This window comes from Falco naumanni (assembly GCF_017639655.2).
Source record: "Falco naumanni isolate bFalNau1 chromosome 20 unlocalized genomic scaffold, bFalNau1.pat SUPER_20_unloc_1, whole genome shotgun sequence".
In the NCBI taxonomy this organism is placed as follows: Eukaryota; Metazoa; Chordata; class Aves; order Falconiformes; family Falconidae; genus Falco; species Falco naumanni.
Window position 1 is genome coordinate 797,142 of NW_024427345.1, and position 20,806 is coordinate 817,947.

The 20,806-nt window shown below is 52.1% G+C and overlaps 1 protein-coding gene across 7 annotated transcripts in view; it reads right to left on the minus strand.

Moving 5' to 3' along the window:
• Positions 1 to 20,806, minus strand: part of LOC121081835 (cyclic AMP-dependent transcription factor ATF-7) — a 69,854-nt gene that overhangs the window by 5,947 nt on the left and 43,101 nt on the right. For all 7 annotated transcript variants that reach the window (XM_040581110.1, XM_040581107.1, XM_040581112.1 and 4 more), the window contains 9 exons: positions 17,348 to 17,444; positions 14,105 to 14,223; positions 11,287 to 11,421; positions 10,536 to 10,693; positions 7,879 to 7,978; positions 6,527 to 6,640; positions 5,262 to 5,408; positions 3,777 to 3,974; positions 2,405 to 2,513 (listed from right to left, as the gene is read on the minus strand). In XM_040581110.1, the coding sequence (XP_040437044.1) occupies positions 2,405 to 2,513; positions 3,777 to 3,974; positions 5,262 to 5,408; positions 6,527 to 6,640; positions 7,879 to 7,978; positions 10,536 to 10,693; positions 11,287 to 11,421; positions 14,105 to 14,223; positions 17,348 to 17,444 (1,177 nt within the window). The remainder of the gene's footprint in view (positions 1 to 2,404; positions 2,514 to 3,776; positions 3,975 to 5,261; positions 5,409 to 6,526; positions 6,641 to 7,878; positions 7,979 to 10,535; positions 10,694 to 11,286; positions 11,422 to 14,104; positions 14,224 to 17,347; positions 17,445 to 20,806) is intronic.

The window sequence follows — 20,806 nt, forward strand, 5'->3', positions numbered from 1 at the left end:
GACATAACGACCCACCGGGTCTGGCTGGCCCCGTCCTGCGGAGACACCACCGAGTCCTGCCGCACTGCTGCCAGGGAGGCACGAAGCGCGGGCGTCACACCAGGGATGGCAAACCCAGCGTAACCTTTATCGTAATAAATCTGTTTCCTCATTATAAGAAATGAACTTTCCTACACGTTGTTTCCTGGCGTGGTACTTGGTTCAAGGCCATTTAGCCCAGAGACTGCACAGCTCCTTCAGAGTCCTCACCATCTGGTGGGTGAGCAGGCAGCAGACACCCCTCTGCAAAGGCAGGGCTGGTGGTTTGGGTTTGCTGGGGTGGGTTTTTTTGGGCCATTTTTTATATAAATTACCTGGTTTGCTCTTTATTGTTCTCCAGAACATTAAAATCAATTACAGCCCATTACAAACTGTTTGCTCACTCGCTTTCTTTCGGTAACTTGAAGCAGTACGATCGAAGGGATGGGAGGCAAACAAAGGCAGAGAGCTTCTTCCCTGCTCGTTTCTGAGCGACGCAGATTGCTTTCCAAAACTTTGGATTCTCTCCCACAAACAGCCTGCTGCGCCCAGGCAGAGCTTCTAACACACAGGATAATTTGTGACCTATCAAATGCCAAGGCGAGAGCAATCAGACCTCTCTCTTTAGGGGTATACACTCATTATCTACAGATGTCAGGAGGAAATTCCCTCCTGTGCACTTGGCTAGATGAATTACGGGTAAGATGCGGTCACCTTCCTTTAAAAGAGCAAAATAATGGCATGAGCTGGGGTACTTCTTCCACATCAAGACGGTAAACCCCATGACACCGGGGGTGGGGGGAAATTAAAAAAAATCAGAAAAGAGGTTTACAACCTTACCAGGCACCAGCAAATGTACTTTAGGGCTCAGTTTTCGACCAGGTGCCAGAATATTGTACCCCCTTCCCAAACGGGTTTTACCTTCCCTTGCGGAACCTTGGCTTGGCCTTCGCCGGCGTGCTGAAAGACGCGGCTAGCACAGCAGATTTGAAATCTGACTTGGCGGTGAGAGAGAAGGTCGAGCAGAGCCATATAATAGTTTGGCATCCCAAAAAGAAGATTTACAAGGTATTACAAATAAAACAACCCAACTGTACATGAGGCAGCTGTAATTCCATCGAGGGAATCTGGCATTTTTGTTTAAGGACCTGCTTAGTCACAAATCTCAATAATAAAAAAGGCAGCCAGGAAGGGGGGGGGGGCACGGGGAGGGAGGTGTGAATTTAATTTTTATTATTCAGATGTGTGATGAATTCCTATTATTGGAGTAGACAGACTGTGAGGAATAATAATAGGAACTGTAAACTTTGGAAGTTAACAGGAAAAATCATGTTGCCTCTCTGCATTATACACAGAGTGAACACCTGTCTGCAAGGGCTGGGGGACAGCGAGGATTTTCACGACCACATTACTCAAGCTCTGAGTCACTGTAATGAGTGAAAATAAACTGGCTGTGCCGGGCCCCGTGCAGCATGTATTCGTGCCTCACCGCACAGGAGAGGAGCGTTTCGGAGACCCAGGAGGTGGGGATCGGGAGGCAATCAGGAAGGACAGTGCCTGCTTCCTTGGCTTTTGTTTTTTCTCCCCCGTCATTACTTATCTCCATCCATCCCTGCCTCTCGTCCTGTTAATCTAGGCGACGCTAGGGGACTCCAGCATCCTCCCAAAGTCTTTGTACGAACACCGCAGCGTGGAATTGTTATTGCAGAGATGACATAAGAACCCAGGCATAATGTTTAGCTCCCGGGTTGATTATAATGAAATAGGCAGCATTAAAAAAAAAAAAAAAAAAAAATAGAAAGAAAGAAAGGAAGATAAAAAGAAGCCTTCTTACTTCCAAACCCGAGCCAATTTGATGTGAATTGCAGAGAATGAGATATAGAGCCCCATGATGTCATTTATAGAGTCTGGCCTTTCCTGACTCTGGCTTCGCTTCCAGATCAGCAATAGTTTTTAACTTCAAAGCGAATATCAAGTGCTTGGCTCGCTGCCTGGGAGCCCGCGCTCCCGGGAGAAGCGGACGTATGGATCTGTCAAATATTCCACTCTACCCAGGCGTGGAGGGAGACGCGCCACCTCCTTCCCTCGGCGCTTTCATGCTGCGGCTGCCCTGGCCACCTGGATCTTACACACCAGGTTCAAGCGCCGATTTGCAGTGCGGATGTGCGGGTCCACCTGCATGGATCCTCCTCCGTGTGGAGGCTGTGGAAGCCCTACCAGCAGAAGACACAGGACCAAGGTCTGCCCTGTCCTGCCAGCTGCAGCAGCTGGAAGCTGATGGAGCAGATACTAAGACGAAGACTCCCTTCCCTTACGTCGTAAGGCAGGCTGCATCTGCTTAGACCTACTTAAAGGGTAGTAAGGACCAGCAAAAGTCATCACTCACCGAGATAGCCCTGTGTTTTCTTCTGTAGTGCAGTGACGGGGCAGTCCTTGTGAGCCAGCAGGAGCTGTTTAAGTTGAGCAACTTCATTCCTCAGTAGCGTGACTTCATTCTGAGATTGAAAAACAAACACGTGCGTATGCATCACTCACGCTCTTGACAGCAGCCTCTAGCCACGACAGGACGTTAATTTATGTGCCCTGTAAACTTCAAATTTGTTGTCTAATCTGAGATGCCTCTGGCCCCAGAACACCAAACAAAGTTTCTGGGTTCAAGGAATTCAGCGTGCAAGCCATGGACTGCAGCGTTTCCCTCCAGCAGCCCCCACCGCGGGCTGGAAAGCCCCTTGCTGTGTTAATCATCTAATCCTGGACATAGATTTGCCTGAGCCCTCCCGCTAATGCCAACTGCTGGAGGCAGACACTCCGGCATGCTGCTGGCTCTGATGGAAAACTAAACCAGAGCGAGAAGCTGAGTGTACAACCAGCTCAGCCACGCCAGGCTGTGGGGAACAGCATCGCTCCTCCAAGCTCTCGGTACCTCTGTGAGCTTCTTCCCAGGTCTAACTCCCCTGAAAACTTTGTGCACCATACTACTCCTCTGCTGAAACGTTGGGAGAAACAGCTGAAACCCAGTCAATTGTATTTCAAAATCGCCTGAGGAAACAGTTTCTATAATTATCTTGGGAAGAGAATAAAAATACCATGATCAGTGCTATTGAAAAAATCCCACCGCATGAGTCACTGGCCACCAGCAACAGAAAAAGCCCAGAACAGACACGGGTTTGGTCTTTGCAGACCCTTCGGTCCTCGGCCAGTGCTGGGAGCATTAACAAGGGGGCTAATGGCAATGGAAATGAAGTCTGTATTTTCAGATGCGCTGCACTTCTGCTAGGCAGGCTGGGGGTGCTGCCAGAGAGCTGGGGAAACCCAATTCTCCAGAAAACAAAAAAATGAGTGTGGCTGCAGGCCACAGCTGCAAAGCTGCTCACCCCAGTGCCAGGTCCACTGTGCCTGGAAGGGAACTGGGACTGCTGGTGCCTACCCCGCGCCAGCAGAGCTCTCCCTCTCCACAAATACAGCTGCTCCTGGGGCCTCGGCTCTCTGCTCCGCTCCAGCTACCGTCCCCACGGGCAGAGGCAGAGCCCTTTGGAGGGGGACAGGGAGGGAGACCAAGAGCGCCGAAGCGCTCTGCCCCCATGGCCTGCTGGAGGCAGGGCACCAGGATGGCAAGCAAGGAGTGAAATCCAGGCAGAGAGGCAGCGATCCTGCTCCAGAGAGCAGCACCCAAGCGCACGCTGTCTCCGCAGCACAGGGAAGACGTTCCCACCCGACGGTCCTAACGCTGCGCTCAGCCTCCACAGTTACATACTCACGCTCAGCTGGATGTTCTGGGTGGTGAGCTCCTCGGCCTTCTTCTCCAAGGAAGACACCCAGAGCTTGCGTTTCTGACGGCAGCGGGACGCAGCAGCCCGGTTCCGCTCCAGGAACCGCTGCCGGCGCTCGTCCGGGTCCTCGTCAACCGTACGTCTCCGTCGCCCGCCAGTGCTGGGGGTGGGCTGGGCAGGGGAAACCTGGAGATGGGGCACGTGGGAGAGAGAGACTGAACAGAAGCTCTGGTGCAAGCAGGCAGGCGCACACTGGTGTAACCGGGGTCTGGCCGAGGAGAGAGCAGCTCCCGCGGCGGGGGCAAATGGGGATTTGCTTTTGCAGAGCAGCCAGGACCGTGCGGCTGCGATGGGCGAGCTGGGGGCAAAGCCCCTCTCACAGGTGACTCTGGCAGCCCTTCCTCAGCTGAACCTGCAGCCCCTGGCAAACTTCAGGTGGGAAACCCCACCAACTCCCCGAGATCCTGAACCCAGTGAACATGTGAGTGTCAGGGGAACCAGTGAAACCCCAAATCCTACTGGTGGCACTGGCAGAGACGCCTCCTCCCCTCCGTGCTGAGGCAAAACGTGGTGAATGACCACAGGCCACGCAGAGGAAACAGCCATCCGTTCAATGTCACTTAAGAGACTTTAAAAAGCACTTCACCCTGCAATGACAGGAGATTCCCACATGGCCAGCGACCACGTACCTGCTGACGGAGGGTAACCTCCAGCTGCAGGGCTGGGAGTGCTCGATCCCGCTCTGACGCACGTCACCACACGTGGCCAAAGCGCCGTCTCCATTTGGGTTCGGTAACTCACCCCCGGAGCACAAGCAATTCCAGTTTTTGAGTGGGCAATTGGCTTTCAAAATTAATTTGGGTGAAATTTTTCCTGAGTACCTTCAGCCAAACAAGCTCTCAGAGGCAACTGGTACAAAAAGGTTTAGTAACGCCGTACATTTCCCGGTTTTATTTCGGGAGAACAAAGGAAAAGTCTGCGAGGGCAAACAGTCGTGCAGACACAGGCTCGCCGGCGCTTCTGCGAGGGCTCTGTAATTACACTGCCACAATCGGGGAGTGCAGTTACACTTCGGTACTCACTGTCAGGCAGCATATGGATATTAAACTTTTGGAAGCCTATCTAACTGACGGAGCAGGTGGCGATCCTGATGGAAGGCTGGCATTTGGTTAGCTGGCAGGAGCCAGTGGAGCTGATTGCCTAAGAGGGGAGCGTTTAACCCCAGTAATTGAGCAGGGAGAAGAGAGCGAAATACTCTTTCGAAACTCCAGACCTTGTCAAGCAAATTAACATGTTGCTGAAGTTCTCTGCCTGGTGGCGTTTGAGAGCATTAGTGCTGAAGCGGCACTGAAAAAACAAGGTGTTTAACCTGTTCTGCAAACCGGGAAGCTGCGAGGTTTTCCTCCTCTTTCCCCAAAGCCCAGACCCCCCCAGCACCTCCAGCCCAGCCTCGCGGGCTGAGCAGCAGCAGACCTGCGGCTGAGCTGGGGAAGGGGCGTCAGGGTGCTGGACCAGTATCTGACTCTGCTCCGGACGTGCAGTCACCATCGTGCTGGCTGATCCCACCACCAGATTGCTGCCATTCAGTGAGGAAGATGCTGTCAAGCTGGCCTTCAGCCTCTGTTAAAGGAGAAAAAATGGATCAGTAGACCTGTCCTCCACACTCTTCAGGCTTTCACCAGCTCCTCTTATCATCCAAGAAGCCACGCCGCTGGGGAACAGGCTCTTCAGAGACTGTGGCTGAGTCAAATGCAACTGAAAGCCATCACCATCTGGCCTACCCAAAGACAGACAGCAGCTTCCTACTTCGGCCCAAGCAGACAGGTGTCCGCATCCCAAAATTGCTACTGCAGCTGGCACCGACCCACCCCCCAGCTGGCAGGCTCTGCGGAGGGACCGTGGACTGAACAGGCTGCGGAGCCCAACCGTCCTCGAGCACCCGCAGAGGGTCCTCCCGGGGCAGAGAAGGACCTACGCGTGATCCAAGACCACGTCTTGCAGCACGTCCCTTCTCTGGGCAGCCAGATGCAGGATGGCTCTTTCATACCCCAGAATTTAAGATCTCTCACCCCTCTGGTCTGCCCAGGAATCCTGCAGACACCAAAGCAGGGTGTAACGGGAGCACTGACAACGCAAGGGCAACGGCGAGCAGCACTGCTGCAAGAGGTGGGTTTGCAAACACCTCCACCCTGTCTTGGACACAAAACCTGGAGGGTTTCACTGCTCTTCATTCGCAGTTTGCTCCCCCGGCTCTGTGCGCACCTAGTTTGAGCCACGAAGAGCCAAGAGAGGAATATTCTTTTGTAAACTTTTAGTTAGAAAAGGCCTACATGAAAACCATTACCAGGATCCTTGGATTACAATGCAACAACTCTCCTCTTGGCTCTGCCTTCCTCAAACCCACCTCCAACCCATCTGTCATCTTGGAACTAGAAGCACCAGCTTTACAAAACAGCCGTGTTTAGGATGGGGCTGAGGTTTGTCTTGACAATAGTACCCCTGCTCTGCCTGCCAGAGCCACAGCGCTGATTAGTCTAATATTCCTGGTGGCATTTGTAACACCTGCTCTTGGTGCGGGGAGGTGTTCCGATGGCTGCACAGGATTTCGGAGAAGCAGTGGCTCTTCACGAAGGCTGCAGGGGAAAAGCCTCCAGATGGAGTCTCTCCTGGAGGAGCCAGTGACTTAGGGACAACACTGTGGACGCAACACCCTCCCCAGCACGCCTCTGGACACTTACCATTTTGGCTTCAGAGTGCACTGGAAGTCCTGATGGTGAAATGGACCCGCTGCTGTTGATGGGCGGCCCAGGAATACCAGGAATGTTCGGCACCATGGACATTGGCCGAGCCAGCTATTGGGGACGAAGCAACACATGGGTTTGGGAAGCTGAGGTGCTTTTGCAAGCATGCTCCGCGAAGCGGCTCTGTAATAATTCCCCGGCCAAGCACATTTATAAATCTTGACAAACGTTCAGCGTTTAACTACTGCCATCCATTACGCCTGCTGTCACTGAAGGCCAGCAGCCACTCCTTTGGTGGCCATGGTGGCTGTTTCGGAATCAGCCAGCCATACCAGCCCATCGCTGCGGACAGGGAGGAGGGCAGCTCTGAAGCCTCCCTTCCTTCCCTGCCCTCCCAGCGGGCTTTTCCCCACCAGTGCAGGAGAGTGGATGGAGAGGGAGGGTACGAGATCCCCCCTGGTTTGCTCTATTGCTCTGGCAGCGCTATTGCAAAGCTGCCACAACACCAAGGGTAAGTCACAGCATCCCCTCCTAAGCACGGCGGGTCTTCTCCCTCACCAAAGAGGGGAAAAAGCCGAATTTGCCTTCACTTTTATAAGCCATTCAAGTACACCGTTGCAAAGCACCACAAAGGCAGGTCGTGTTTCCAAGGATCAGGAAGGTGCAGATATGTTTCCATGCCCACAAGCTATGCCAAGCTGCCTGCGCATCTGCCTGCTTTGATGTCAACACTCCTGTTACCTGAGGCAGAAGGTTTTGGCCATTACTCACTCAAAACCCAAAAGACATGCCCAGCAGGACAGACAGGATTCACGCAGGCTGCCTGGTCGGGAGCTGAAGCACTCGGAAGACCTACAAGCCACCCACCAGGCAAATCTGCTCCCGAGTTCTGCACCATGGAAAATTCTCTGTATGCAAAAAGCAAACCCGCAAGGCTGATATTCAAAGAGCTCTTTAGCGCGCTGGCGAGGTTAGGGTGGCTTTCCTGGCCTGCAAAGACCAACATGTTCTCTGCAAGCTCGAATGGTTTCAATTGAGGCACGCTGTTCCAAATGGAAGCAGCTAATCAGGGATCCTACAGTTCCCAGCCCTGGATCAGCGGCATGAGCCATCTGTCCAGGCAAGGCTTTGGTTTTTTCCAGACTTATTGCCCTCCAGTGTGATCGGCATGTTATTACTACCTTGCCAGAGCTGGCCCCCCTCCTCCTCCTCCTCTTCCAGTCTTATCTTGCACAGAGGGGGAGATATATTTTAATTTTTACAAAATGGAAGTGTCTGCGTAAATTTGGCAAGGGGAAGGCGCTGTCCCCTCCTCTGCCGTGCAGAGCCATGTTGGAAGTTTCTCTCACCGATATAACAGAAGGCATCTGTACGGGAGGGCCTGGAAGGACGGGCATGGTCTGTCCGTTTGCAAGCTGCACGACAAGTGGAAGGGAACCTGTGGGAGACCTGGAGAAACAACAATTCAAGTTCTCATGGACTATTACAAGTTTACACTGTCCCGGCAGCCCCGTGAGCTCAAGGGCAGAAGCACGAATTAATTCTGGCTAGAACTCGGGCTCACTTTCCCATTTCTCAACGGCCCGTTCTGAACGGGAGGGTGCCAAGCCTAGCAGAGCTTGTGTGAGGGTCCCTCAGCCCCCGCACACCCGCTGCACGTGCCAGTGTCACGCCGAGGTGACCCAGGCTGCTGCTCCTTGCTCGGGGCTGGCTGCGACACTGGTGGCCGGCGCCAGGATGTGCCCTGGCTGACGCCTGGGCGTACACCCACCACAGCTGCCAAGGCCCACCTGAACGGGCAGAAAAGCACATCCAGGGGTTGCTGCAGCTCCTCCTCGGGGAGATTAAAAGTGCTGTCCTGGGCTGAGCCTGGTGCTGGGCAGATCGGGGATCGGGGCAGCTGCTCCAGTCACTTCTCAGCCTGTGAGCCGCACCAGCCAAGCTCCCAGCAGAGGGTTTACAAGGGTTTAGCTTTCCGTTAACAAGCGCTTCTGACTCCGGAGAAAACCTCCTAAATACGGAGTCGATGCAGGGCTGGGCCGTGTCCTCCCAGACAATGGCTCTGGGGGATGGGAACGGCCCCGGCACCGCAGGCTCGGGGAGGCAGCGATCGATCGTGCCGGAGCCTCATTATGACAAATTGAAAATACCAACAACTTTTTCCATCGCAGATCACTTTGAAGCGAAAGGCAGCGTTTCTGCATGTGGGGACAAGCTGGCACACCCCCCCCCGCCCCTTGCCTTCATTTTGGAGGGTCACAAACCTCTCCGTGCTCTGGCTCCGACCCTCCGGACTCTGCCTTTCTAGGAGAGCGGAGGAAAAGCCGGAGCCGATCTGCTCGAGCCAACGGGAGAGGAAGGAAACCATTCCTGGCAGCAAGGGCTGATCCCTGCTCCTCCTCCCTTCGCGGCAGGGAACCGAATGGAGGCAGAGACGAGCCGGGGAGAGCAGAGCAGAGCTGTTGGGAGCCTGGCTTTGGGGGAGGGAGAAAAAAAAAAAAAATTCGCTGCTGCCTCCTCTGCCAGCCCAGGGAAAGGGACAGAGGAGGCTGGGCTGCCTGGGATCCTCAGAGGAAGCTCTGCTGGCATGGAGTAACGGCAGGGTGGGGAGAAGCAGGGGACGTGGGTCAGAGGGGGGAGTTCATCGTGCCAATAACTCAGGCTGGAATTTTTAAGGCTGCCTTGGGAACGTGAACGCTCGACTCTCATTCATTTCTATTGGGCATCCCAAATCCTCCAGGCTGCTTTGAAAATTCCAGCCTAACAAGCCGAGTTACAGGGAGGTCACAGCCTCCCCTCCATCTCTGTCACGCTGACAACCCCACCACGTCCGCAGTGGCCCTAAAGCAGGGACCCTTGCTACAGCTGCAGCCCCACCTCTCCATAGAGCGCCCTAGGAGGGATCTACCCCTGTGGGCTGCAAAGGGCACATAAAATCGTATTAAAGTCTAGCTTGCTTACTCCAGTTCCGATTTTTTCATGCCTCCAAGTGCAAGGGGACTTGGTTTCCAAACAGCCCCGTGAGTCTCTGCTGCGCCGGGTTACAGAAGGAATATAACGCCCTTTCAAAACCCCAGGACAATCGCTTAACCCCTTAACGCCTCAAGACAGGATTTAAAACTTTCCGTCAGGAAGTCTGGATTGATGGTGCCAGAGGGTCAAAGCAAAAAACACACACAAAAATATGAACTGACAGCCAAAAAAAATGGCCTTGTTAATGTAAGGAGCCAGCCTCAAAACAAGGGTAATTAGAAAGAGGCCAGGACCACAGCAAAAAAGAAGCATCCTGACACCAAAGAATAGAAGTGGGGCTAAATATACGTCTCCTGAGGGCTCATTGTAATGTGTTTCCTGCATCCTTCAGGCTCCTTCCTTTTATGTGCAGGGCCGGAGCTACCTAGCAGTGTGGCAGGCTCATAACTGCGGCAGCCAGCGCTCTGGAGCCTCCGATCCAGATTGTTAAAGTGGCAAAAAGGAGCAGGTCATTAGATCTGCTGAAACAAACAGCTCCCGAGGCAGAGGCTGACCATGCAGGAGGCCAGCAGGTTGCAGGAGAGGTTACACTTCAGAGGCAACAGCTGTCTGAGAAAATCCCAAAGCCATTAAAGAACCAGACAATTTCCTACCACCAGTTTAGCCGAGCTCTCTCCACCGCGTCAGGCTGCAAAAGCAACTTGGGAGTCCCCAGTCAGGCCACACTCCCATCGTAGACAGCGAGTGTCATGTCAGCGTGTTTGGGGATTGGGTTTAATTTCTCCCCGCGGTGAGTTTTGCCTCGTTTCGTTACACTGCGACAATTAGTTCCTGCTTTCTGCACTTACACCCCATTCTGCTTCTGTAGACAGCGCTGCAACGAGGCCCTTATGCCCAAGCAGCCGCAGCGGGAATCATGGCATCTCGGTTGTTCTGACAATCAGGGAACTTATTTAGGTACCTAATTACTGCCCAGGAAGCCTGACGGTATGGGAGAAAAACCTCGGCGCGCGTGTCCCTCTCCTGTACTTACCCAAGCTGTCTGTTGGAAGGGGGAGCCTGGGTAATGACAGAGGTTGGGGAAGGCAGCGTGGGGTGCAGCGGGTCGTAACCCAAGTGTAGCGGCAGCGAGCCTGGGCGCACGATGGTTGGAGTAGGCGTAGAAATGATTACAGGCTTGGAGGTGATCTCCTGAAGAGGATCAACAGACAAAAGGAGACATGCTGTTACTTATTAGCTTAATAATCACCTGGCTGTCTCTTCCTTCTGATGACTTACAAGTGATTTAGTGAAATAACTGAGGCACAGAGAGGAGCAACGTACCCAAAGCCACACCGATCTGATGTCGGCGCAGGGAGCGCGGCACAGAAATTCAGACTCCTGCCGCCCGCAGCAGCCTCTGGGCAATAATTCCCCTCCCTGAACTACTGCTCCAGCCCCAGGCTGCAGGAGGTTCTCCTGATGGAGAATGTGTCAGCCGGACTAACCTGTTCTGAATCACCAGCCCCCTCTGGACACAGGGAGACGGTTTTGGAGAAGACACGTTACTCGCCTGGCACTTCTGCCCTGCCAGAAAAGCGCTCCCAGGGTGAAAGGCAGGGCCTTCTGCATTAGCCAGATCCATGCGGAAACTTAAGGGCAGCAAGCGTGTGTTGCAGCGAACAAGCTTTCCTCTTTCCTTCTAAACCAGGAACCTCACAAGCCCGAACCAGGCCTCGGCACCCAAGTGGAGAAGCTTGTTCTCCTCCTCCAGACCTCCGCAGGGCACGGTCGGGGAGACCCACCTTCTCTTTGTTCTGCGGCGACTGCGGGTTGGACGCAGGGCTGTCCGGCGGGGACGAGTCCACCTCCACTGGCTCCTCTTCCTTTATCTTGATGTCCGGCGTGGAGGGCAGAGACATGTCCAGGGCTCCGGCACTCTACAGGAAAACCAGCCACAGATTGAAAGGACAATTAGCTCATATTGTTTGTGAAACATTCGGCTGCTCCCAGAGGAAGAGCTACAGCTCTGAGCTCTTGCCAAATTATTATTATTTATTTGTACTGAAGTAGCATCTGGGAGCCCGAGGTGGAGAGCGGTGCTGCGCTGTGCCGGCCCTGTCCAAACAGAGACGGAGGCCTAGGAAAGACAGTCTCTGCCCCAGATGGCACCATTTTGTGGTTTCTCAGTCACACACACACACAATTCTTTCCATGGGTTAGGTTTTTTTGGGGGGTTTTTTTTGTTTTTTTTTTTTTTTTTTCATAAAAGGGCTCTGCTAAGGAGAACAGGTAACAAAGCCAAATGCCTGCGAGTTACAGAAGGCACTTTCATTCACAGAAGAGCTGTAAAGCATTGTATAAATCAGCCTGAATTATTTTATTACCCGATTATCAAAAGCAAACAAAGAGCCATGCAAGTTATTAAATATCTATGAGCGCCCCATTAAAATAAAACCCAACCATATGCCTGAACCTGGCAACTTGCCACCACCCTGGGTTCCAGCAGTGCCATGTGCCCCATTTTAACCAGTTAATGACTTGCTGGGGACGGGAAAAGGGCAAGGTGACAACCAGGTGGGGGAATGACTAAACTGAGCGGCCACCTCTCCCCTCCCCAGACCTGGAGGAAGACAAGACCTGGGAGAAGATGTCATGCAGGAGCACGGGAGGAGCACGCGACGGAGCAGGATGCTGCATTCAACTGGGCTACAAGAGACCTCGCAAATCACCCGGTCCCTCCTTCCATCCAGGGCAGGAGAAACGCTCCCTAAATCAGTCCTGACAGCTGTTGTCCATCCTGCTCTCCCCCTCTCCACAATCAATCCCAGTGCCTTCCTTCACTTGCCCGACCACTGACAGTTCGTCCTAGCGTCTAACCTAAACCTCCTCCTTCGCTGCATTTTAAGTCCTCTCCAGGGAGGGAAAATTGCGGCAAGAGGGTAAATCCAGGCGTCCACGGATGTTCTTGCTGCTCTTGAGTGGGGTGCGGCTCCAGCACCACTCTGCACTGATTTACGCAGGAGCTTTGCTTGCCCTACGTGCAGTAGTAACCATTTACCTGCCCTTTTAAGCAGAGATGTTGCACTGGGAATCACAAAGGAGAAGGGATTAACATGCAGGAAAGTTTCAAACCACTTAAAGTGCCTCCAGGGAAGCTCCTGCTGTGCCGATGTTTTTAATTAACACGCTGGTGTCGAGACCACCCTTGGAACTGGAGGACAAAACACAACAGCAGCAACTGGGCTTGATACAGCCAAATGTTGAAAGCATCTCAGAAATGCAGCAGGCAGCCCTGGCCAGGGTCGGGAGTGACAAGCCATCTGGGCCCGGGGACCTCGCCTGGGCAGAGATTTTCTAGGAGGGATGATGCTTTCCCTAACGCCTGCACCCACCCCGAGCTCCACGCCACCCCATTTGCCCAGCTGCCGGCAGAAATATTTAGACTGCAGTCATCCGAAAGCAGAAAAGGAAAACATCTAACAGCCTAAGGATCTCCGCTCCGGCTATTAGGTAGCGCAGCCCAGGAGATGGGTGGTCTTACATATAAAACGACTGGCTAGACTGTGGGCTGCTCAACCATTTACATGTGAAACCACAAACGAAAAGCAACCACCTTCTCCCAGCACCGGGGTCTGGGCTGCGGAGAACAAAAGGCAGGGAATTCAGAGCATAAAATGCCCCGCAGCCCGACAAGGCCCTGCAGCATACCAATGAGAGAGATCAATTTATGCTTTAAAGAGCCCTGTTATTGGGAGAGAGGGTGAAAGACAGTTTTCAGTTTTAATTCTGAATTCCTCCGTTCCCCATCTCGGTGAAGATTTACGCGGCTGTGCTCCTGCAGTTTATTTCCGAGCAGCGCCGCTGACTGCGAGTGTATGTACATACATATATCAATTTAGTAAATGTATGTGCCAGTCTAAGAGCCCAATACGCATCTGCTGCTCCTCAGATCCTGGAAAGGAGAAGGGGGGGAAATGTCCTTAATTAGCTGCTATCTGACGAGATCCCGTTGTCCTTCAGACCCCTGTGCTCCTGAGGTTGGCAGGGGCAGCCTGAATCGATATACCGCTTGCATATGAGGGAGCTCTTTGTTCTCCTCCTGGAGCCCCTCTCTCTTTGCATGAACCCTGACACCCTTCAGATGCCAAAGGCACGGGGCTGAGCTCGTCCCCTCTCCCCTGACTGCACCTTAAAGGCACCATCCTTAAGGACCCCCATCCCCTGGGAGGCTCTGAGTGAATTTTTGCTCAGACCCTGAGCGCTTAACAAAGTCCTGCTCTTTTCCCGCATCTCCTTCCCAAGGTGCGAGGTATTTCAGGTCCTGCCTTTTTTTTTTTTTTTTTTTTTTCCTCTTCTTTTTTTTTTTTTTTTGAAGTGAAAAGCCAAAGGAATAATAAACCATTAAAATCTGCTCTCACCAGGCCTTGGATTGCAGGATAGCCAGCCAAAGTCACTCAAGTTAAAAAAATAAAGTCCCAAGCAAGGCAGCATATTAAATCTGAGACCACACTTAGTTAGCCTACAACATATGCCTTTCATCAGAACAGCACCGGCCCCACTCCAGCCCCCGCAATATGCGCCCGGCTCAGTTTTACGGCAACGGTGGCCTTTGCCTCTTGCCTTTTTCTCGTCATCCTCCGTGGCTTTCTTGAACTCGTGCTCAAAGGAGCTGGCCAGCTCATTGAAGAGTCCCACTTCTTCGCAGTTCTTCAAGAACCGAGTTGGGGTCGGAGTCTGATCTGTTTGGGTTGTAACACCAAGCATTGGTCAAAGAGAGGCTAGAAAATTCATTTTAACCACCTTAGTCCTCTCTGGGGACCCCTAGCAAACATGGCCTCTGTTTTGTGGGAGCCTGGATGCTTTTCTGCTAAGGCACGCATCGTGTTTGCAAAGCAAGTGGCAATTCAGAAATGGGAAAATCAATTGATTTTGCAATGCTCTTCAAAGAAATAATGACTGCAGTGAGAAGCGTGGAGTGATTTCTCTGAAATTCCGGCCTGTGGGTCGTGTCCTGTCCCTCCCGCCCCAGGGTTTTGCCTGTCCTCAGCTGAATTGCTGCTGCAAGGAAGGAAAATAGCAGGGTTTGATCTCCCTGAAACAGCAGATCTCAAAAATACAGAGCGACAAGAGGGGAAACAGCTGATCGGAGCAGCCCTGCCGCTGATGTGGAATAGAGCTGGGCAGCGTTGCTTCCCTCCCTGTGCCGGCTCCGTACATTAATGCACATCCTAGGACAGATGGCTACGTGGGAGTGCTAATAATTACCACCACTGTCCAAAGCAATCCCTCTGGGGCCCGTTTTCCACCATATTAACACGTTGAGTCATGATCTCTCTGGCCATCACCCAGGCTATAAAGCAGAACGCGAGCTCCCCGCTCCCAGCGAGCCTCGTTTTTCTGCGTGACGTTAGGTCAGGAGTCCAGGTACTAGCGGGAGCCCGACACGAGCACATTACACTGAAAGAATCCATCTGACAGAAAGCTACACAGATTTTTAAGCACAAAGGGGATCCCCAAGATAGTTCCGCCTGACCTCCTGCACAAAGCATCGGCCGTTTGGCACGGATGCTCCCCGCTCCGTAGAGCTGAAGCATCTATGGAAAACATCCCATTGGATTTCAAACTGGCCGGTGGTGGAGAGGCTCCCACAGCCTTCAGGAAGCGACTCTGGCGATTACTTCGCCTTGCTGTCGCAGAACTACACTTTATTTCCAGCCTGACTTCAAACCCTACTTCTTGGTTTTGCTAATAAAGCAAAGGCCTCCTCTGAGCACACTTCGGTTCCCCCCAAATCTCTCTTCATTAAACCAAGGAACTTTTATCAACTAAAGATCTCAGCAGGAGGCTGTTTTTCCAGTGCTTTAACAGCTCTCGGGGCTCTTCTCGGACCATTCCCCACTTAGCAATGTCCTTCTGAGCCGGGCACGCCAGCCCAGGGCCAGATCTCCGGCAGAAGTTTGCACAATGCCACAAAGCAAAGCTGTATAACCTCTCGTCCTACCCTTCCCCAGTCCGTACCTCCAGGAATGGCAGCAGCTCTTCCACCCGCAGCGACACCCCAGAAATGCACGTTCCCATTTAAATAAGTCTCTCTGCTGCCAGCTATAACCGGCGGAGAGAGAACAATTCTTTATGGCTCTCTTTAGCTTAACCACGGAGTTGCGGCAAGAGATGTTCGCTGAACCCTCCTGCTCATTAACACACGGGCTGCTGCCCTGGACTCGGCACAAAGCAAGAGGGAGGGAGAGAACAAGAAAATCCAAAGACAAAATGGTGGCTTAAAAAAGAAAAAGGATGTTAGGAATGTAGGGCAATAACACCCTCGATCTCACTGCTCAAAGCCAGCATGCTTTATAGCCCTTGCAAACCCCCCGGCTGCTCTATCTGCCATCAAGACCTCAGCCAGGCAAAGTCGGTGTTAAATAGGCTGGTCTTGCACTGACCACAGCTAAATAAGTTTGGGTGGTTTTTTGTTTCCCTTGTGGTTTAACCCAGAGCAACCCACCGAGCGTCAGCCCGGAGGAGCTGGGAGACGGGGCTAGACCTTGTTCCTGGTGCTAAAACTGGAGCGTTTCATCCCACCCATGGTTTCACCTGTGACAGCTGGTGCAGAGGAGGGACATGCAGCTCTGGAAGTTGCGCAGATGAGGGCTTTTAATGCTGCATCCCTCTTAAGAGCAGGTGGGACTTCGGCTGGAGATGGGACCGTGCCCCATTTCTGCTCCCCCATCACCACCTGGCCCGTCTACACCCTGGGTTCATCAGGCAAAAGCTAACCCTCCTGCCGTGCACCCTGCTTCAAAAAGGGGTGAACCGAAGCAAAAAATGACCTTTAGGAATCTGAGGGGTTTTTTCAGCCCCCACTCCAAATTCTTCACCATCCACTCCCATTAGTCTGATCCTGTTTGGAATTAACTCCCTCTCCCGAAGCCCGTTTTGTCCCAGGGAGCCCTCCCCGGGGAGCAGCTTTCTGTCCTTCCAGCAACGGCTGCATGAGCTCGCTTACGACCCTACCCACAGCTGCGATTAACTTGGAGGCTTTAAGAAACCAACCAAACTGCTATTTCCTACTTCCACACCGAATTTGGGCTGGAGATGAACCTGGGAGAAGGGTGCCAGGCTCTTGCAGCAGACGTGTTTCCCCTTACGAACTCTCCAGGCTTCAGAACGCATTTCCTCCTCTCCTCTCGTCCCCAGCAGCAGCCTTTTCACCCAGCGGGAACACAAACCTCACGCCCTTTTAAGAAGCCCAAACAAACAAGGACTGACAAGGCAGGAGAGTATCTGTAGCCGGCAATGATCTGCTGCCAGACAACAATATATGTGGGCTGGTTTTTTTCCCCCCAGTGTTATAAAGGCTGCATTGACTGTGTACTGCCATTTGGGCTCTGCAAATGCACTCTCGGCAGTAGCCAGTGCACTCGATGGTGTTTTAATTTATTAACTGCTAGCCTAAAAGCTCAAGAAAATTGACACCTGGGCTGAGGAGAGGAAGCTGGGTTTGTCAGATTTTGTTCATCGTCCTCAAAGCACATGCAGAAACGTGAAAGACCTTTTGTCCATAAATCTTCCAGTCTTAATAAAAAGGGTGAGAGCTAAAAAAAAAAAAAAAAAAAAAAAGCCAAAAAAAAAAAAAAAAAAAGCCAAACCCCACAAAACCTGATACTACCATAAAAAAAGAAAAAAAATAGAAACTTGGAAGCCTCTGGCTTTCCTTTCCTCCTGATTAAATGCAGATCACAAGAGCTTTTTATGGGAGGTAGAGACGTTTTTCAGTGCATCTGGTCCCTGGTATTAATCTTGCAGTCATGCTATATTAATGTGCACCATTTTCAGAGCTGGCCTGGATTGAGCGCCACATACCTGCTATGATGACTGAGTCAGTTCGAGCAGGGCCGAATTTCAATGTCATCTCATGCTTGTGTTTATGAACCGCCAGGTGGTCCTCGTTTGTAAACCTCTGAAATGAAACAATTTAGAAAATCGTGAATAAATGCATTTTGTGTTTTACGGGTACATCCTGCAGCAGGGTGGGGGAGAGAGCCGCCCGGAGAGCAACTGTAACAGAATCGCTGCCGAGCATTAAGCAAAACCAGAGCGGGACAGATTGTTTGAGAAGCGGTGTGTGAACACATTGCTCAAAATGAAAAAGCCATTACATGGGGCTTCTGGGGAACGGGGGACAAATATTTTTAATAATCCATTTTTTTAAGTGGCGGGGCCACGCGGCGGCTGCAACCAATGTAGGAAACACAAATCTGCCGCGCTCGGTGAGATGCTCCGCTTTATTGCTGGCTAATGGAGGGATGAATTAGGTGCTATTAGGGGTCAGGCAACTTTTTTTGGATGGCATGCGGCAGAGCTGGCACCCGTCCGGCAATTCAGGCTGTGGCTTTATGGAGCAGGATGGAGGCGGCTGCCCACCGTCCTTGCCCGTGCCTCTTTGTGACAGCACGGTGCAGCCTGAAGCACCACCACCATCCACCACCGTCGGACCAGGAGGGGATGCATTTCACATGCCGTTAAAGATGCCGTCTGAAATTCCACCTGCAGGAGAATGGCAGGATAAAAACCCACCTGCAATGGCTTTAGGGATGTGCTGCAGGAGGAGGCTCGCATCCCCCCGTGAGAGCACGGAGGCAGGGCTGGGTGCGTGGGGGCATCGCCGAAATCCCAACAGAAGGGCAGCGTCGCCCGCTGCGGGGCTGCTCTGAGCGGCTGCACCAGCCCCAAGCATCGAGATCGAGGAAAGGGGGGGGGAGAGGTAGGGACAGGGTTAAAGCAAATAATCATAAAGACCCGAGGATGGATTGCGCCTCTCCTAATAGACTGCGACAAACCGGGAGGCTGAGGGCATTGCACGGGCCGTACTGCAGGATTTTTATGCATCCAGGAGCCGTGCAACATCAGGCTCATTTCTAGAAAAAGCTGCTGCTGTAGCAAAGGATTTCTGCCCTTTTCCCCTTCCTTTTTTCTCTCTCTTTAAACCATCCAACAAACAAGCCAACCCAAAGCCACCTGTTTCTGTGAATTAGTTCAACCGTGACACCCTGGGTTCCCTCGCTCTTTCCAATGCTTATTTATGACTCATTTTTTTTATCGAGCAAATCTGCGTTTTCCAGGCTGGAAGCCACCACGGCGCCTTCCCGGGAGCCGTGCAGCAAGGGGGGGGGCACACGTTAGCAGAGGCAAGGGACCGCACTGCCAAGACAACGGCTGCATCCACGTATGTCCCATCCATCTTCCCCCTCGGTGCAGTAACAAGTGTATTATGCATAGCGTCCTTCAAACACGTCGTATCAGAAGGTGCTTTTGATGCTGACTCGTAACTGGGGCTCAAATTAAAAGAAATTAGAGCTGGTGGGTCTTAACATGCTTGCAGGGAGAAAAGCAAAGAGGCTTTTGCCCATCTAACTCCAGGCACACACGCTCCGGCTTTCCCAGCCACCCCTCCCCAACCTGGTCCGCAACCTGAAATAAAATTTCTCAACAGTTTTGCTAAAGATACATGTGTTCTGGGTTTCTTTCCTCCCCGCAGCTTCCGAAACCCTCAGCTCTGCTCCAGCCCAAATGTGACTCATTCCCAAACAGCGTTACAAATCTTGGCGACGCCAAAATGCCACCGAACAAAGGAGAAGCGAGCGAACCGCCGCCGTTCTCCGAGGGAGACAAAATTTGCGGCGGCGTTTTGCATCGCACCATAAAGTGCTCGCGGAAGGGGGGACCGGGGAGAAAGGGTGGGCACCGACTGACACTTTGTCATGTTTCTGGCCCAAAACCACCCTGGCTTTTAACGTACTCTGCTGCCAACTCCGCTCGCCCCTTGCGATGCAGTGACAAGCCGTTAGTGGAGGAAAATAGGTGGGTTACGGTAAGCGCAGAAAAATAAATCAAGTTTTTTTTGTGAGGACAGAGGAGCAGCCAGTTTCAGATGAATATTTAGCAGGCAAGCGGCTGCTGCTCCAGTGGTGTCTCAAAATACTAAACATGCAGAGACAGAGGGAAAAAAATGAAAAGGAAAAAAATTCCCAATTCTCTGACTCAGTTTTGTACTAAAGAAATGGGAGATTTTTAGGTCAATGAGGGAAGTAGCAAGAAGATGAGGTGGAGAATGGGGTCACACTTCTCTCCCCCCTCACCCTCTCCCCACCAGCCCTGGCTCCACGAGGGGCACGTTTCAGCCCAGCCTTGGCACCACTGAATTTATTTTAATCTTTCATTTTGCTCCATTTCAGGATTATTATTTTTTTTTTTTTAACTTTTTTTTTCTAGGGCACTTTTCCTGCTTTCGGTGTGCGTTACAGCTCTATTTAACATCTTTATGTGGTCTCACTAGCTTGGGAGCTCTCTCTTTCTCTGCACAGAAATGCTCACAGACACAATATATCTTTCTACATACATTTCCAAACGCCGAAACCTAGAGGCTGAGTCTGGCACTTCAGTTCTAAATCATGTCATTTTACACAGAGAAGAAAAGCAGGGGGGGAAGAAAGGGGGAAGAGTAGGGAAAAAAAAAATGGAATGAGTTAAAGCCACAGCGCTGGCTTTAATATTTAATCTCCTTCCATCAGCAGCTGACATACAGCAGTGTTATTTCAGCCTGCTATTTTGCGGGTGTCTGAATTAAGAAGATGTAGGCTGTAAACTCTTTGGGGCGAGGGATGGGCACTGGGATAACGCTGCTGCCTCCGCGCTGCAAATCAGCCCCAAAACCAGCAGCGACCCTTCGTGCCGCAGCGGCGAAGGGCTGCGTAAAAATAAAGAGTTTAAACAGCACGCACAGCCCCAGTTTCTGCCTTTCCTTCCCCTCATGATGACCCTACAGATGCCTTAGTGCAGGGGACAGAGCACACGGGTGACATTTGGGATTTGGGTAAACATGGGGCTGGGTTTATTTACCCCAGAGACTGTCAGAGCTTTTTGGAGAAAACAGATTTGAGGCAGACTAAGGCTGGCCAGTCTGCATTCTTTACTCAACAGGCTGTGACAGCTCGATGAATAAATGCGCTCATTTAAGAATCTTTATTTGATAGGGCACAATACTTCCAGCTGGACCAACGCACCATCTCCATTAGGAGCAAGAGCCAGAGAATAAAAGCAGTAGGCTGAAGCCCGGATCTTTAGTCAGAAGGAGATTTTTTCCAACAGTTTAATAAGCACAACATGAGAAACAAGGGGTTGCTCAGGGCTTTTCCTTGCTTCTGTAAAGCCTACAACTGCGCTCGATGCAAAAGGAGGATCAGGCAAGTGCTGAACCCACCGTATCCAACACTCCAGCCACGCAGGAGCCCAGGTGCTCGCTGGCTCTCCCAGCAGCTCCAG